At 37.3% G+C, this 19,928-nt stretch overlaps 1 protein-coding gene across 1 annotated transcript in view; it reads left to right on the top strand.

Moving 5' to 3' along the window:
- FER (FER tyrosine kinase) overlaps positions 1–19,397 on the top strand; it is a 462,185-nt gene extending 442,788 nt beyond the window's left edge. Inside the window, exons 19-20 of the mRNA XM_080803660.1 lie at positions 17,142–17,264; positions 18,403–19,397. Of these exons, the coding sequence (XP_080659786.1) occupies positions 17,142–17,264; positions 18,403–18,548 (269 nt within the window). The 3' untranslated portion in view covers positions 18,549–19,397. The remainder of the gene's footprint in view (positions 1–17,141; positions 17,265–18,402) is intronic.
- Positions 19,398–19,928: the final 531 nt, after the last annotated feature.

Below are 19,928 nucleotides of genomic sequence, written 5' to 3'. Positions count from 1 at the left end.
CCATTGAGTTCCAAATAAAATGAACTCAAAGAGACTCACACCAAGACACATTATAATTAAAATGTTGAAGTTTAAAGATAAGAAAAGAATCTTAAAAGCAGCAAGAGAAAAGCAAATTGTCACATACAAACGAGCCCCCATAAGACTCACCAAATTTTTTTTAGCAGAAACATTGCAGGCCAGAAGAGTAGCACAATATATTCAAAGGTTGAAAGTAGAACACTTGCAAACAAGAATACTCTACTTGGTAGCTAACATTTAGGGCTGAAGGAGATACAAAGAGTTTTCCAGATAAGCAAAAGTTAAGGGAGTTCATCAACACCAAACCAGCTATAGAAAAAAATGAGAAATGGACTTCCCTCACGGGGGGGAAGAGCAAGATGGCAGAGGAGTAGGGGACCTAAATTTTGTCTAGTCCCAGGAATTCAGCTAGATAGTTATCAAACCATTCTGAACACCTATAAGCTCAACAGATCAAAGAGAATAGCACCAATTCTAGGAACAGAAAAGCAACCACTTTCTGGAAGTGTATATTTTCCTGGAGTCATTGTTAGCCTTTTAGCATTTTGTCCTCTCACTCATCTGTTCTCTGAACAGAATGACAAAACTGAAAAACTTGCCTCAAAAAAGGAACAAGAGACAGTACCGACTACCAGGGACCTAATCAATATGGACATTAGTAAGATATCAAAACCAGAGTTCAGAATGACAGTTATAAAGATTTAGCTGGGCTTGAGAAAAGCATTGAAAATACTAGAGAATCCCTTTCTGGAGAAATAAAATCACTGAAATCTAACCAAGTTGAAATAAAAAAAGCTATTAATGTGGTGCAATAAAAAATGGAGGCTCTTACTGCTTGGATAAATGAGGCAGAAGAGAGAATTAGTGATATGGAAGTCCAAATGATGGAGAATAAAGAAGCTGATCACAAGGGGAGAATTCGAGAGATGAGTGATATCAGAAGACCAAACAATATTAGAATAATTGGGATCCCAGATGAGGAAGAAAGAGAGAGAGGGGCAGAAGGTATATTGGAGCAAATTAGAATAGATAACTTCCCTAATTGGGGGAAGAAAACAAGCATCAACATCCAGGAGGAACAGAGAACCCCCAAAATCAATAAAAATAGGTCAACACCCCATCAACTAATAGTAAAACTTACAAGCTCAGAAACAAACAGAAAATCCTGAAAACAACTTGGGACAAGACGTCTATAACCAACAATGGTAGGCATATTAGATTGGCAGCAAACCTATCCACAGAGACCTGGCAGGCCAGAAAGGACTGGCATGATATATTCAGAGCACTAAAAGAGAAAAATATGAAGCTAAGAATACTATGTCCAGCTAGGCTGTTGTTGAAAATAGAAGGAGGAATAAAAAGCTTCCAGGACAAACAAAAATTAAAAGAATTTGCAAACACCAAACCAGCCCTACAGGAAATATTGAAATGGGTCCTCTAAGCAAAGAGAGAGCCTAAAGGTAACAGACCAGAAAGTAACAGAGACAATATACTGTAACAGTCACCTTACAGGCAATACAATGGCACTAAATTCATATCTTTCAATAGTTACCCTGAATGCAAATAGGCTAAATACCCCAATCAAAAGACACAGGGTATCAGAATGGATAAAAAAATAAGACCCATCGATATCCTGTCTGCAAGAAACTCATTTTGATTCAAAGACACCTCCAGATTTAAAGTGAGGGTATGGAAAACAATTGACCATGCTAATGGACATCAAAAGAAAGCTGGGTGGCAAACCTTATATCAGATAAATTAGATTTTAAGCCAAATATTATTTAAAATGATGAAGAAGAACACCTTATCATACTACTTTATCATACTTAAAAAGGGTCTGTCCAATAAGAAGATCTAACAATTTAAATATCTAGGCCCCTAGCATAGGAGCAGCCAACTATATAAACCAATTAATAATAAAATCAAAGAAACATCAACAATAATACAATAATGGTAGGGGACTTGAACATTCCACTTCCTGAAATGGACAGATCATCTAAGCAAAAGATTAACAAGGAAATAAAGGCTTTAAATGACACACTGGATCAGATGGACATCAGATATATTCAGAACATTCCATCCTAAAACAACCAAATACACATTGTTCTCTAGTGCACATGGAACATCTCCAGAATAGATCACATCCTGAGTCACAAATCAGGTCTCAACTGGTACCAAAAGACTGGGACCATTCCCTGCATATTTTCAGACCACAATGCTCTGAAACTAGAATTCAGTCACAGAGGAAAGTTGTAAAGAACTCAAATTCATGGAGGCTAAAGAGCATCCTACTAAACAATGAATGAGTCAACCAGGAAATTAAAGAAGAATTGAAAAAAATCCATGGAAGCAAATGAAAATGAAAACACAACTGTTCAATATTTTTGTGACACAGCAAAGGCATTCCTGATGGGAAAATACATAGCAATACAAGACTTCCTTAAGAAATAAGAAAGGTCTCAAGTACACAACCTAACCCTACACCTAAAGGAGCTGAATAAATAACAGCAAAGAAAGGCTAGACCCAGCAGGAGAAGAGAAATAAAACAGATTAACAGAACTAGGAGCTGATTCTCTAAAAGAATTAAAAAGACTGATAAACCCTTGCCCAGACTTATCAAGAAGAAAAGAGAAATGACCCAAATTAATAAAATCATGAATGAAAGAGGAGAGATCACAACCAACACCAAAGAAATACAAACAATTATAAGAACATATTATGAGCAATTATACACCAGCAAATTTGACAATCTGGAAGAAATGGATGCATTTCTAGAGACATTAAACTACCAAAACTGAACCAGGAGGAAATAAAAAACTGAACAGACCCATAACCAGTAAGGAGATTGAAGCAGTCATCAAAAATCTCCCAAGAAACAAGACCCGGGGCCAGGTGGCTTCTCAGAGGAATTCTACCAAACCTTTAAAGAAGAATTAATACCTATTCTCCTGAAACTGTTCCAGAAAATAGAAATGGAAGAAAAACTTCCAAACTCATTTTATGGGGACAGCAATACCTTGATCCAAAAACCAGACAAAGAACCCATCAAAAAAGGAGAATTACAGACCAATATCCTTGATGAACACAGAGGCAAAAATTCTCACCAAAATACTAGCCGATAGGACCCAACAGTACATTAAAGGGATTATTTACCACAACCAAGTGGGATTTATTCCTGGCCTGCAAGTTTGGTTCAACATCCGCAAATCAATCAATGTGATACAATACATTAATAAAAGAAAAAACAACCACCATATGATACTCTCAATAGATGCAGAAAAAAGCATTTGACAAAGTACAGCATCCTTTCTTGATCAAAACTCTTCACAGTGTAGAGATAGAGGGTACATACCTCAATATCATCAAAGCCATCTATGAAAAACCCACAGCGAATATCATTCTCCATGGGGAAAAACTGAGAGCTTTTCCCCTAAGATCAGGAACATGGCAAGGATATCCACTATCACCACTGCTATTGAGCATAGTACTAGAAGTCCTAGCCTTGGCATTCAGAAAACAAAAAGAAATGAAAGGCATCCAAATCGGCAAAGAAGTCAAACTCTCATTCTTCACAAATGACATGATACTTTATATGGAAAACCCAAAAGACTCTACCCCAAAACTGCTAGAACTCATACAGGAATGCAGTATAAAGTGTCAGGATATAAAATCAGTGCACAGAAGTCAGCTGCATTTCTATACACCAACCACAAGACAGAAGGAAGAGAAATTAAGGAGTTCATCCCATTTTCAATTGTACCCAAAACCATAAGATACCTAGGAATAAATCTAACCAAAGAGGGAAAGAACCTCTACTCAGAAAACTATATTCATGAAAGGAATTGAGGAAGAAATGGAAAAACGTTCTGTGCTCATGGATTGGAAGAAAAATATTGTGAACATGTCTATGCTACCTAGAGCAATCTACAAATTTAATGCAATCCCTATCAAAATACCATCAACTTTTTTCAAAGAAATGGAACAGATAATCCTAAAATTTATATGGAATCAGAAAAGACCCCGAATAGCCAGAGAAATGTTGATAAAGAAAAGCAAAGCTGGTAGCATCACAATTCCAGACTTCAAGCTCTACTACAAAGTTGTAATCATCAAGACAGTATGGTACCAGCAACAGACATACATAGATCAATGGAATAGAATAGAGAGCCCAGAAATGGACCCTCAACTCTATGGTCAACTAATCTTAACAAAGCAGGAAAGAATGTCCAATGGAAAAAAGACAGTCTCTTCAACAAATGGTGTTGGGAAAATTGGACAGCCACATGCAAAAGAATGAAACTCGACCATTTCCTTACACCACACACAAAAATAGATTCAAAACAGATGAAAAAACCTCAATGTGAGACAGGAATCCATCAAAATCTTTGAAGAGAACCCAGGCAGCACCCTCTTTGAACTCAGCTGCAGCAACTTCTTCCTAGAAACACTGCCAAAGACAAGGGAAACCAGGGCAAAAATGAACTATTGGGACTTCAACAAGATCAAAAGTTTCTGCACAGCAAAGAAAGTAGTCAACAAAACCAAAAGACACCCGACAGAATGGGAGAAGATACTTGCAAATGACATATCAGATAAAGGGCTAGAATCCAAAATCTATAAAGTACTTATCAAACTCAACACCCAAAGAACAAATAATCCAATCAAGAAATGGGCAGAAGACACGAACAGACATTTCTGCAAAGAAGACATCCTAATGGCCAAGAGACACATGAAAAAGTACTCAACATCACTTGGCATCAGGGAAATACAAATCAAAACCACAGTGAGATATCACCTCACACCAGTCAGAATGGCTAAAATTAGCCAGTCAGGAAATGATAGATGTTGGCAAGGATGCAGAGAAAGGGGAACCCTCCTACACTGTTGGTGGGAATGCAAGCAGGTGCGGCCGCTCTAGAATACAGTACGGAGGTTCGTCAAGAAGTTGAAAGTAGAGCTACCCCATGACCCAGCAATCACACTACTGGGTATTTACCCCAAAGATACAAATGTAGTGATCTGAAGGGGCATGTGCACCCAAATGTTTATAGCAGCAGTATCCACAATAGGCAAACTACAAAAAGAGCCTCAATGTCCATCAAGAGATGAATGCATAAAGAAGAGGTGGTATATATACACAGTGGAATACTGTGCAGCCATCCAAAAAAACAAAAAATCGAAATCTTTCCACGTGCAATGATGTGGATAGAACTAGAGGTCATTATGCTAATCGAAATAAGTCAGGCAGAGAAAGACAATTATCCTATGATTTCACTGATATGAGGAATTTGAGAAACAAGACAAAGGATCATAGGGGAAGGGAGGGAAAAATGAAACAAGATGAAACCAGAGAGGGAGACAAACAAGAGACTCAATCTGAGGAGACAAACTGAGGGTTGCTGGGGGAGAGGAGGATGGGAGGATGGGGTGGCTGTGTGATGGACATTGGGGAGGTATGTGTTATGGTGAGCACTGTGAATTGTCTAAGACTGATGAATCACAGACCTGTACCCCTGTAATTAATAATACATTTTATGTTAATAAAATTTTTTAAAGCAAATATTAACATACCTAAATGGAGAAATAAATAGCAATAATGTAGAAGAGTTTAATATACCACTTATCTATGGATAGATAATCCAGACAGAAAAATCAGTAAGGAAATATGGGCCTTAAATGACACATTGGACTAGTTGGACTGCATAGATATATACAGAACATCTCATCCAAAAGCACCAAAATACACATCCCTCTCAAGTGTACATGGAACATTCTCCAGGACAGATCAGATCTTGGACCACAAAACAGGTCTTAATAAATTTAAGATCAAAATCATATCAAGCATCTTTTCTGACCACAAAGGTATGAAATTTCACAATTACTGGGATATTAAACAACATTCTACTGAAAAACCAATGCATTAAAGAAGAAATCAAAAGAGCAATAAAAAAAAAATACCTTGAGAGGCACCAGGGTGGTTCAGTAAGTTAAGTGTCCCACTCTACATTTCAGCTCAGGTCATGATCTCGGGGTCATAAGATTGGGCCTCCCACAGGACTCCTCACTCAGCGTGGAGTCTGCTTGGGATTCTCTGCTTCTCCCTCTGCTCATGTGTGTTCTCTCTCTCTCTAGAATAAGTAAATAAAACCTTAAAAAAAAAAATTGAGACAAATCAAAATGGAAATACAATATGCCAAAATTCATGAGATGAAGCAAAAGGAATTCTAAGAGGGAAGTTCATAGCACCGATAAAGAGAAAAATGCAAACATTATTCATCAAGTAACTAGAAAAAGACGATGACATGAAGTCCAAAGTTAGTAGAAGGAAGGAAATAACAAAGCACAGAACATAAATACATGAAAGAGAGACTAAAAAGACAATAAAAAAGGATGATGAACAAAGAGATAGTTCTCTGAAAAAAATAAAATTGGCAAACCTTTAGCTAGTCTTATCAAGAAAAAAGAGAGGACTCAAAATGAGGAATGAAAGAGGAGATATTACACCAGTACCACAGAAATACAAAGGGTCATAAAAGACTACTATGAACAATGGTATGCCACAACACTTGGACATAGTAGAATAGATAAAGTCCTAAAAATATACAACTCACTAAGACTGAATTGTGAAGAAATAGAAAACCTGAACAAACCGATTACTTTTTTAATTTCCTTACTAGTAGACAAAAACCAGCAAACAAAAGTCCAGGACCACATGATTTCACTGGTGAATTCTACCAAACATGGAGAAAGATGGGCATTAATTCTTCTTTATTTAAAACTCTTCCAAAAAAATAGAAGAGGAGGAAATACTTCCAAAGTCATTTCACAAGGCCAGCATCACCCCGATATCAAAACCAGACAAGGAAACCACCAGAAATGAAAATTACAGGCCAATATCCATTATGAACTTAGCTGCAAAATTCCTTAACAAAATTTTACCAAACTAAATTTAACAATACATTAAGAGGTTTTACACCATATTCAAGTGGGATTTATTCCAGGGGTTTAAGAATGTTTTAACCTCCACAAGTCAATCCATGAGATATGCCACATTAACAGAAGGAAAGATCAAAATTATCATCTCCATAGATGCAGAAAAAGCATTTGACAAAATTCTACATCCATTTATGATAAAATCTCAACAAACTGAGTATAGACAGAACATAACTGAGCATCATACAGGCCATATATGACACAAACCCACAGCTATCATCATACTCAACAGTTAAATAAGATAAAGAATAAGACAAAGATTCCCACTTTCACCACTTTTATTCAACATAGTATTGGAAGTCATAGCTAGAGCAATTAGATAAGGATAAAATAAAAAGCATGCCAACTGGAAAAGAAGTAGTAAAATTATCACTCTTTGCAGATGATATTATTATATATAGACACACTAAAGACTACCAATAAACTGTTAGAACAATTAATGAATTCAGTAAATTTGCAGTATACAAAAATCTGTTGCATTTCTATACATTGAAATGAACTATCAAAAAAAGAAGTTTAGAAAACAGTCCCATTTACAACTGTATCAAAAGAACAAAATACCTATGAATAAATTTAACCTAGAGGTGAAAGACTTGTACTCAGACACTGAAAGAAATTAATGAAAGGAAATGATGACAGTACAGATACATGGAAAGATATTCCCTGATCCTGGATTAGGAGAATATTGTTAAATACCTATACTACCCAAAGCACTCTACAGATTGAATGTGTTTTTGGAAGAAATACAGCAGACAATTCTAAAATTTGTATGGAACCACAAAAGACTGTGAATAACCAAGGCAATCCTGAGAAAGAACAAAATTGGAGGCACTGTGCTGCCTGATGTCTAACTCTACTAAAAAGCTATAGTAATTGAAACAGTAGGGTATTAGCATAAAAACAGGTACACAGATCAATGAAACAGGAGAGCCCAGAAATAAACCAATGTGTATATGATCAATCGATTTACAACAGAGGAGCCAAGAATATACAATAGGGTAGGGACAGTCTCTTCAATAAATGCTGCTATGAAAACTACAGTCACATGCAAAGGAATGAAACTGGACCACCATCTTATACCATATACAAGAATTAACTCAAAATGGATTCAAGACTTTAATAGAAGACTCAAAACCACAAATTCCTAGAAGTAAACATAGGCAGTAATTTCCTTGACTTGGTTTTTTGGAGATAATTTTTTGGGTCTGACACCAAAAGTAAAAGTTTTCTACTTTAATAAACTAGTCGGACTACATCAAGCTACAACTTTCTGCACAGCAAAGGAAGTTATCAACAAAATGAAAAGGGAACCTACGAAATGGGAGAAAGTTTTGCAAATCATGTATCTGATGAAGGGTTAATAATATCCAAAATAATTCATACAGCTCAATATCAAAAAAATTCAATTAGGGGCGCCTGGGTGGCTCAGTGGGTTAAAGCCTCTGCCTTTCAGCTCAGGTCATGATCTCAGGGTCCTGGGATCGAGCCCCACATCGGGCTCTCTGCTCAGCAGGAAGCCTGCTTCCCTTCCTCTCTCTCTCTGCCTGCCTCTCTGCCTACTTGTGATCTCTTTCTGTCAAACAAATAAATAAAAATCTTAAAAAAAAATTCAATTAAGAAATAGACAAATTTGACTAGACAGTTTTCCAAAGAAGACATACAGATGGCCAATAAATACATGAAAAGATGCTCAACATCATTAATCATCAGGAAAATGCAAATCAAAATAACAATGACATACATGCCCCAGATGCCCTGTGGCACTGGATTGGGGGGGGGGGGAAGCTATGGTTTAAGAAAGCAACTAGAATATAAAAGACCCAGCTCTAGAATTCTACCAAACAGCAGGGGAGCTGTTGGAATTCTCTCCAAATCAGAGGGACTGGCAAGTGTCATGGTTTATATTCTCCTGTACCTTGAAAGCCAACCTACCTCTTCAGTAAACCCAGAACCCCTAGCCCACACCAACCCAAGGCAGCCCCACCCAGCACAGCACACAGCAGGACATGACTGATCAGTGCTCATTACATGTCTAGCTGTTCTCGCCAAGGTGACACAGGTGCAACTCACCCTGAAAGACACCAGGCCCATACCACTTTGGCTCCAGAAAACTTGCTAGAGCACTCCTGTTGCAGAGTGCTCTGGGACTCCACCCCCCAGCCCACACCTTGCCATGGCTCTAGCTACCCTGCCAGGATGCATCCTGAATATAGCATCCCAGAACAGCCAGGTCCATGCATCACTCCATGTCAGTCACCCCACCCGGTGTTCTTTGCCTACACTGAACCCCTAAGAACCCCTGGCTTGTACCCACTTTAGCCACAGCTTTCCTGCCAAGGTGACCTCTGCATAGAGAGCCCCAGGAACAACCCTAGCCCATGTTGACTTCAGCTTTAGCTCTCCTGCCAGGGCACACAGACTGTCCAGGATTGCTCTGGCCCATACCTGCTTCTGTTCCAGCCATCCCACCAGAGAGGCCCAGTATGGGAACCCCAGCCCATATCAGTCACAGCTCTAGCCAGCCAGCCAAAATTACCAGGCACAGATAATCTACACAGAGGATGACCATACACAAGACCTTTTTCTCAAGTTTAGGAGACATAGCAGTTTTGCTTCATTCATAGAAACAAACACAGAAAGATAAGCAAAATGAGACAGAGGAAGATGCTGTAAATGAAAGAACAAAACAAAACCTCAGAAAAAGAACTAAATAAAATGGAGATAATCTGTCTACTTGACAAATAGTTCAAAGTAATGCCATAAAGATGCCCCCCATACTGGAAAAGAATGGATGAACTTTGTGAGAACTTCACTAAAAGATATAAAATGTAAAAAAAGAACTAATCAGAGTTGAAGAATACAATAACCAAAATGAAAAGTACACTAGAGGCAATCAATATTAAATTTGAGGATGAAGAAGAACAGATCAGCAACCTGGAAAACAGAGTAATAGAAAGCACTCAAGCAAGAAAGCAAAAAGTAAAAAGAATTTTTAAAATGAAGTTACGTTATGGGATCATAACCTTGATCTTAACATCAAGTATATAAATACTCATAGTGGTTCCAGAAGGAAAAGAGAAAGGAGCAGAAAACCTATTTCAAGAAATAATGGCTGAAAACTTAGGTAACCTGGGGAAGGAAACAAACATCCAGGTTCAGGAAGCAAAGAGAGTTCCAAACAAGATAAACCCAAGGAGACCCACACCATGACACATATAGTTGAATTTTCAAAGATCAAAGATAAAAAATGTTAAATCAGTAAAAGAAAAGCAACTTGTAATATACAAGGGAAATCCTATAAAGCTACTGTCTTACTTTTCAGCAGAAATTTTGCAGGCCAAAAGAAAATGGCATCATGATATTCAAAGTGCTGAAAGGAAAAAACCTACAACCGAGAATACTCTATCTGGCAAGGTTATTATTCAGAATTAAAGAAGAAATAAAGAGTTTTCCAGACAAACAAAAGTTAAAGGACTTCATTACCACTAAACTGGTCTTACAAGAAACATTTCTTACAAGAAATGTTAAAGGGACTTCTTTAAGTGGAAAAGAAGACAATATAATTAGAAGAAAATTATGAAAGCAAAGGGCAATGTTCATATAAGACCAAACAGACTTTAAAATAAAGACTATAGCTAGAGACAAAGGGCAATACATAATGATAAAGGGATTAAGAGGATATAACAGTTGTAAAGATCTATACACCCAATATTGGAGTGCTTAAATACATAAAGCAAATATTAACAGACATAAAGGGAGATAATAATAAACTAATAAAATAATAGACTTTAACACCCAAATCACATCAATGGAGAGATCATCCAGGCAGAAAATCAATAAGGAAACGATGTCTTAGAATGACACAACAGACCAGATGGACTTAACATATATATACAGAAGATTCCATCCAAAAACAACAGAATACACATTCTTTTCAAATGCACATGAAACATTCCCCAGATTAGATCACATTAGGCCACAAAATAGCTCTCAATAAATTTAAGACAACTGTTATCATACCATACATTGTTTCTGATCACAACAGTATCAATCTAGAAATCCATTACAGGAAGAAAACTGGAAAAAGCACAAATAGATGGAGGCTGAACAACATACCACCAACCAAGCAATGATTCAGTGAAGAAATCAAAGAGGAAATAAAGGGATACCTGGGTGGCTCAGTTAAATGTCTGCCTTCAGCTCAGGTCATGATCCCAGGGTCCTGGGACAGAGCCCTGCATCAGGCTTCTTGCTCAATGGGAAGCCCACTTCTCCCTCTGCCTGCTGCTCCCCTTGCTTGTGCTTGCTCTAATAATAAAATCTTAAAAAAATAAAAGAGGAAATGAAAACACAATGATTCAAAAATCTTTGAGATGCAGCAGAAGTAATTCTAAAAGGGAAATTCATAGCAATACAGGTTTTCCTCAAGAAACAAACCAACAAAAATCTGTAACAATCTAACCTTACACCTAAAGGAACTAGAAAAAGAAGAACATACAAAGCCCAGAGTTAGTAGAAGGAAGGAAATAATAAAGATCAAGGTAGAGGGGTGCCTGGGTGGCTCAGTGGGTTAAGCCTCTGCCTTTGGCTCAGGTCATGATCTCAGGGTCCTGGGATCAAGTCCCACATTGGGCTTTCTGCATGGCAGGGAGCCTGCTTCCTCCTCTCTCTCTCTCTCCCTGCCTCTCTGCCTACTTGTGATCTCTCTCTGTCAAATAAATAAATAAAATATTTTTTTAAAAAAGATCAAAGTAGAAATAAATGAAATAGAGACTTAAGAAAGCAATAGAAAAAAATCAGTGAAACCAAGATCTGGTTCTTTGAAAAGATCAACAAAATTGCTAAATCTTTAGCCAAACTCTTCAAGAAAAAAAAAGACCCAAATACAGAAAACCAGAAATGAAAGAAAACAACCAAGGTGACAGAAATATAAAGGCTTACAAGAGGACTATTATGAAAAATTATATGCCAATGAATTGGACAACCTAGAAGAAATGGATAAATTCCTAGAAACATATCTTCTTCTAAAAATCAGGAACAAATAGAAAATCTGAACAAAAAAATTGCTAATGACAAAATTGAATTGATCATCAAAAAACTCCCAAAAACCAAAAGTCCAGAACTAGATGGATTCATGGGTGAATTTATTAAACATTTAAAGAAGAGTTAATACTTATCCTCCACAAACTACATGAAATAGAAGAGGAGAGAAAGCTTCCAAATATATCTGTAAGGCCAGCCTTACCTTCATACCAAAACCATACCAAGGCAGTACAAAAAAAGAAAACTACAGGCCAATATCCCTGGTGAACAAAGATGCAAAAACCCTCAACAAAATATTAGCAAACCACATTCAGCATTATATTAAAAGGATCATGCAGCACCATCAAGTAGGATTTATTAAGTGCAAGGATGGTTCAGTATTCACAAATCAATCAAAGTGATACACCACATTAACAAAACAAAGGGTAAGGAATCAAGTGATCATTTCAGTTAGATTCACAGAATGCATCTGATCAAATTCAACATCTATTTGTGATAAAAATTCTTAGTAAGGTGGGTTTAGAGGGAACATACCTCAACATAGTAAATGCCCTATATGAAAAACCCACAGCTAACATCATATTCAATGGTGAAAAACTGAGAGCTTTTCCTCTAAGATAAAGACAAGAATGTCCATTTTCACCACTTTTATCCAACATAGTACTAGAAGTCATAGCCATAGCAATGAGACAGAGTAAATGACAAAAGGGTGTCCAAGTTGGTAAGGAAGAAGTAAAACTATCACTATTTACAGGTGACAGGTTACTATAAGAAAACCCAACAGCCTGTACCAAAAACCATTAGAATAAATAAATTTAGTAAAGTTGCAGGATATAAATTAACATATAGAAATCTGTTGCATTTCTATACACTAACAACTAGCAGAAAGAGAAATTAAGAAAACAATTCCAATTATAGCTGCACTAAAAGAATAAAATACCTAGGAATAAACTTAACCAAGAAGGTGAAAGACCTGTATTCTGGAAACTGTAAAATGTTGATGGAAGAAATTGAAGAGGACAAAAGCAAATGGAAAGACATACCATGCTCATGGATTAGAAGAAGTAGTATTACTTATGTTAAAATGCCTATACTACCAAAAGCAACCTACAGATTCAATGCAATCCCTATCAAAATACCAAAACTATTTCTCAGAGAAGTAGAACAAATAATCTTAAATTTGTATGGAACCAATATTGAGAAAGAAGCACAAATCTAGAGGTATCACAATCCCGGGTCACCAGATGTACTACAAAGCTGTAGTAATTATAACAGTATGATATTGGCATTAAAACAGACACATAGATCAATGGAACAGAAAAGAATCCAGAAATAAACTCATGCTTATGTGGTTACTTAATCTATGACAGAAGAGACAAGAATATACATTGAGGAAAAAATCTTTTTAATAAATGGTGCTGGGATGGACCTCCTGGCTGGCTCAGTCATAAGACTGTGTGACTCTTGATCTAGGGGTCATGAGTTTGATACCCACTTTGTGTATAGAAATTACTTAAATAAATATATTTTTAAATAATAATCAATGATGCTGGGAAAACTAGACAGCTGCATCCAAAAGAATGAAACTGGACTACTTTCTTACACCATACACAAAAATAAACTCAAAATAAAGACCTAAATGTGAGACCTGAAACCATAAAACTCTTACAAGAAAACATAGGCAGTAGTATTTTTGATATAGCCTTAGCAGTATTTCTCTAGGTATATCTCCTCAGGCAAAGGAAACAAAAGCAAAAATGAACTGTTAGAACTACACCAAAATAAAAAGCTTCTGCACAGCAAAGGAAACCATCAACAAAATAAAAAGGTAGCCTACTGAATGGGAGAAGATATTTACAAATGAGATATCTGATGAGGGGTTAATATCAAAGTATATAAAGAACTTACACAACTCAACACCAAAAAACCACACAAATAATAATATTAAATAATGGGCAGAGGACCTCAACAGACTTTTTTTTTTCCCAAGGAAAACATACAGCTGGCCAACAGACATGAAAAGATGCTTAATATCACTAGTCATCAAGGAAATGCAAATCAAAACCACAATGAAGTATCACCTTACACCTCTAATAATGGCTCGAATCAAAAATAAATAACAAGTATTGGCAAGAATGTGGAGGAAAAGGAGCACTTTGCACTGTTTGTAAATTAGTATAGCCATTGTAGTAAATAATTTAGAGGTTCCTCAGGAAAAAAATAAAAATATGATCCTATAATCTCACTACTCTTTTATCAGAAGAAAATGAAGACATTCAATCAGAAAGATATATACACTCCTGTTTATTGCACCCTTACGTAAAATAGCCAACATATAGAAGCAACCTACGTGTTCATCAAGCGACGGATGAATAAAGAAGATATGGTGTGTATGTATACAATAGACCATTACTCAACTATAAAAAAAGGATGAAATTTTGCCACTTGTGACAACACAGATGGGTCTGGAGTGAAATAAGTCAAAGACAAATTTCACTTACATATTTAATCTAAAAAACAAAACAAAAGCAGGAAAATATCCATAAACACAGAACAAACTGATGGTTAACAGAGGGGAGATGTTTGGGGGGAAGAGGCAAAATGGATGAAAGGTAGTAGGAGGTACAGGCTTCCAGTTACAGAATAATTCAAAGAGATGAAAGGTACAGCATAGGGAATATAGTCAATGGTACTGTAATATCAGTATATAAAAAAAAACTAAAATAAGATCACCTTACACCTGTTACAATGACTATAATCAAAAAGACAACAAATAACGTGTTTGTTAGGATGTGAAAAAAGAGAATCTTTGTGCGCTGCTGGTGGAAGTATTTATAGTACAGCCACTATGGAAAACTGTGTGATGATTCCCCCCCACAATAAAATTAGAACTACCATATGATATAGTATCTCCACTTCTGGGTATTTATTTGAAAAAAAGGAAAACACTAACTTGAAGAGATATGTGCACCCCCCATGTTCATTGCAGCATTATTTACGGTAGCTAGGACATGGAAACAAGTGCCCACTGACAGATAAAAGGATAAAGAAGGTGTGGTATACATATACAATGGAATATTATTCAGTCATAAAAAATATTATCTTTCCATTTTCGACAATATGGATGAACCTTGGGCTCATTATACTACAGGAAATAAGTCAGAGAAAGATAAATACAATATGATTACATTTTCATGTAAAATCTTCAAATAAAAGAAAGAAAGAAAAAAACCAAGGTCATGGATACAGGGAACAGACTGGTGGTTGCCAGAGGTAGGAGACGTTAATATGGGTGAAGGGGGGCAAAAGGCACAAATTTCCAGTTGTGAAATTAATAAATCATGGGAATATAAAACACAGCATAGTGACTATAATTAATACTACTGTATTGCACATTTTGAAGTGGCTAAGACAGGAAGTCTTTAAAGTTTTCCTCACAAGAAAAAAATTTTTGTAACTAAGTATGGTGACGGATGTCAATTAGTCCTACTGTATTGATCATTTTGCAATACATACAAATACTGAATCATTATGCTGTATGCCTGAAACTGATATAATATGTATCAATTATACCTCATTAAAACAAGCAGAGAAATCAAATTTTTTTAATTAAATTATCCAGCAAAACCAGGTTTAAGGTCAAGGTTATAGAATTAGGTTATTAACTTTCACTTTTGGAGTGTGATCTTGGTTTATATGCATTATGCCTTTTTCTTGATCTCTACCCTGATATCATCTTACAAAAACAAAGTATTTGGCTCTGTACACCTTTCTTCAAGAATTAATCTTAATTTATAGTCATTGAATGACTTCCATGCAAAGTATTAAATTATTGGATGGCAAACATGAAAAGAGTTGATATGCAGACAAGAAAACTAATCTCGCTACCAAACAGCATAGTGAATTTCCGTAATTACTGTCTAGTAAGAAGGAAGCTAACTCACACAGCTGGAGGGAATAATCAGCGACTACACTCTAGACTCTGACGTCACAGCAGTTATCAAAGCCCAGGCATACTCTCATTCTCATTTTACTTTGTTCAAGAGAGAGAAAAAGCCATCTTACTTTAAAGTAACAAGATGTTTTTACCCAAGGGGTGTTTATAATCCTGCAGTGGCAGAGTTGAGGTGGGTAGCTTAAAACGGGGATAGAAATGAAATCATTTAAGAACCGTTTTACACCACTACAAATGGGGTTTAGTTATGATAGTGTATGCTCTATATATAAAATTAAAATTAAAATATGTTATGAAAGTCTTTAAATTCTTTGCGTCTTAGAGGATGGAAAGGATTTTTCCATTTCCCTCTTTGATTTCATATCCATCTCCAGAAGGTATCTTGTGCTTTTATGTGTGTGCTTCTCTCGAAGACTACAAAAACAAACAAACAAAAATCCAAAGAACTTAGGTCATGTAGATGTAGCTCAGTAAAACAGGTGCACCAAGATAGCTGGACAGAACAAGGCACCATATAATTTAAAGAAGTTATTCTTATCAGCCAGCTATGTTAATTCTGCCGTATTCAAAATATACACAGAAAAAAGTATATTTTCTATAAATGAAAGAGTGGAGAAAAATGAGACCTTTAAGGATGTAGGAATATCTGTAAACAGTGAGAAGTAAAAAATTGAAGTCAAGAAACTTTCGTTATTGCTTTAAGTTTGTTTGTAATTTTAACAGAAAGAAAATGATGGAGGCAGAACACAAAATTGCAGAAATCCAACTTATTTAATCTCCTAGGCACTGAAGTGTACAAATTTGTATCTTTTTTTTAATATAAACCATCCATCTCATTTAGATACTACAGGGAAAGTAAGCTTGCATGCTGGCTGAATATTTGTTTTTTTTGGTGGGGGCAAAGTCATTTGAAAATTGCTTTTGTTAAACCAGCAGCCTGATGACTACTCATTTCATTGGTAATATTACTAGTCCTGGAAAGTAAAACTAGTGAAGAAATAAGATCACTAGTTATTGCATTCCACTGGTAAATTTAAATATGCTGACATGTAACTGACAAAGGCATGTTTAACCAGAAATGGTCCCCTACTTACACACTTACCTGTTATGGTTTTGTTTGCCCTCCAGGGAGATACAGTTCTGAGAGTGACGTGTGGAGCTTCGGCATCCTCCTCTGGGAGACATTCAGCTTGGGGGTCTGTCCATACCCTGGAATGACAAATCAACAAGCACGGGAGCAAGTGGAAAGAGGTGAGCCAAAGACAGCGGGTAGCAGTGTTCGCATCCAGCTCCCAGGGACGGTGCTAGGGCTGTGTCTATGGATGTCCTAGCGGGAGGAGGGGACATACCTCCCATGGACAGTGTGGCTCTTCTGTGACAAAACCAACAACAGCAAAAGAAACTTTTAAAGACTCCAAGAGTTTAAAAATAGAGCTATAGGCTTTCCTTGCATTCCCCCTGCCTGGCGTGACATCTGCAAGGTTGTGTGCCATGCACTATCTTCAAGCCAAAGAGAGTAGTGTTCCTCCAACTCCTATTTTTTATTCTATGCCAAATGAACGCCACTAATAGGATTCTAAATTGAAACGTAGCTGGACTTCAGAGAGATGTTTTTGAAAATTGTATAACATTTCTGAAGAAACCATAAGCTGTTCCCAGATCAGAAACAGGACCAGGTCGGTGCTGGGGGCCGGCTGGCATGCTCTAGTGTGGTCTACAGCTCTCACCAGAGAGAATGCTTCTGACCCAGTAATGCCCTCGAGGGAGGCCCCTCTCCAGGAGGCTGGCTGTCGAACCAGGTGCAGGAGGAAGACTTGCAGCCCCCTTCTTTCCTCTCACTGCCATCTCACTTCCTGTGTGAATACACACAGGCATGTCCGTGCTGCCCAGCACACCCCCAGACAGCTCTGAATTCACAATTCTTCTTGGGCTGTCAGGGAATAGAGCTCCCACTCATTTTTTATTTCACTTTTAGTGTTGGTAAAATCCTTATCTTCTCTTCATCTTCAAAAACCTGGGTTGTATTGATGATTTAAAAAAAAAAAAAAAATCTCTGCCCACAGCATCTAAAAGCAAATTCTAAAAGCAAAAGTAAATACTTAGAACAACTAAAATATGCACGTGTATGTGATTTATCTTACCTCAGACTCTGTGACAAATAAATGAAAAATAAGCTATTGAAGCTAGAAGGTAATTCGATGCCTCTGTAATACTGAATTTTACATCACTTGCAGAAAACAGAAGTCAGTTTGTCCTGAAATGGGTTTTGGGGGGTTTCTATTACACCTGCAACATAAGGTACTAAGATTACACAGTGCATAATGCCCTGTGTGAATATTCCTATCTTCTCTCCATTCTAAACTCTGTTCTGTTCCTCTTGGGTCTTCAGGATACCGAATGTCAGCCCCTCAGCACTGCCCAGAGGACATTTTCAAAATTATGACGAAGTGCTGGGATTATAAACCTGAAAACCGCCCCAAGTTCAGTGAACTTCAGAAAGAACTCACTGTCATCAAGAGGAAAATCACACAGTGACGGAACAGTGCAAACAGCTTCTAGGATCTGGTCCTCCAACAGAGTGACACTGTTCTCATTAACGAGTTTATACCGCATTACCTACAACAGTCTTCTAAGGTGATTTTTGTTATTAACTGTTTTTCTTAAGTATGTGCCACTGACAGGAAAAAAAAGGCAAAGACCAATGTATTCCAGAAACAGACATTCTTACCAAGGGCTTTATTAGCTCACCACAGCAGTCCTGCCATTTCAGGCCATTGTACATAGAAAAGCACAGCCTCTCGGTAGGAGGGAAGATCAGATCTTTTTCACACCAGGACCACTGATGTTTCTCAAAGGTTTTCTACTTCAGGCACAGTTCCCAGGCTGCTGTCCTGTGCCACAGACCGACTCCACGGGTGCTTAGAGCAGCACTGGTAATGCCATTGTCTGCAAGACACATTCCAACCTAAAGTGGCTTTTTGCTCTGCCAAGGCAAGATTCTGTTTGTCAACATCATTTTCTATTGGGAGCTAGTCAGACCACTAAGGGTCTTTCTCTTCTTTCTTGCCAGAAAGAAGTGCAGTGTGAGAAGCATCACACTCCCTGCTCCTCGGTCTGGGCATCGGACAGTGACGCATGGAATGTCCTCAAAGAGCACGCTCTTAGGGTTGCAACAGCAGCTCTTAAAAAGATGTTTTTGAGAGCTGTGTGTGTGGGGAGAGGGGTCTGGAGAAAGGAACAGTAGAGAAAGAGAAGGAAAATATAAAATCTGCCTTCTTTTCAGAGTTTTTACACACTCACACACCTTTTATTTTACGGTCTGAATTCACAGGAAAAGTTCTGAGAAATGTTTTCAGAAGTTCATAGTTAAAGCCTAATGGCAGCAAAAAAAAAAAAAAAAAATTAGTGAAACTATAAAGCACACGTCCACAGAAATAACAGCCTATTTTTGGTTAAGTTACTTTCACCTCAGAGGAGGCATCCTGGTATTTAATTCCCTTTATTTGTGTCAGTTTCCAGAGCCAAAAGAATTTCATTATTCTAGTTCGTAAACACACGGATGTATGTACGCACATGCACATGTGCCTGCATACACACACACACACATACACACACACTACCATTAAGCAGTAGTAAACGGTAAAGAAGTCAAGTGAACGTTATTAAAGAAGATAGAGGGGCATCCCTCCTGTTTCCACTTTCCCCCTTCATTTACCCTTCCACTGCTGCCAGGAGTGTATTCTTATCTTAGGATAACCTTATCTTATCCGACCCGTCTGCGAGCACCGTTCTGGAGACACGTCATGTGAATAAGATGGGACACAGAGTTAAGAGGAGGAGTCTGTTGAGCTGCATGTTAGTTGCATCCAGGGAACTTACCCCGTGTTCTGTATATAGTTGCCTCTCAGGATAAAT

The sequence above is a fragment of the Martes martes genome (assembly GCF_963455335.1).
Source record: "Martes martes genome assembly, chromosome: 5".
NCBI classification, from domain to species: domain Eukaryota; kingdom Metazoa; phylum Chordata; class Mammalia; order Carnivora; family Mustelidae; genus Martes; species Martes martes.
This window is presented reverse-complemented; position numbering and strand designations above follow the sequence as displayed.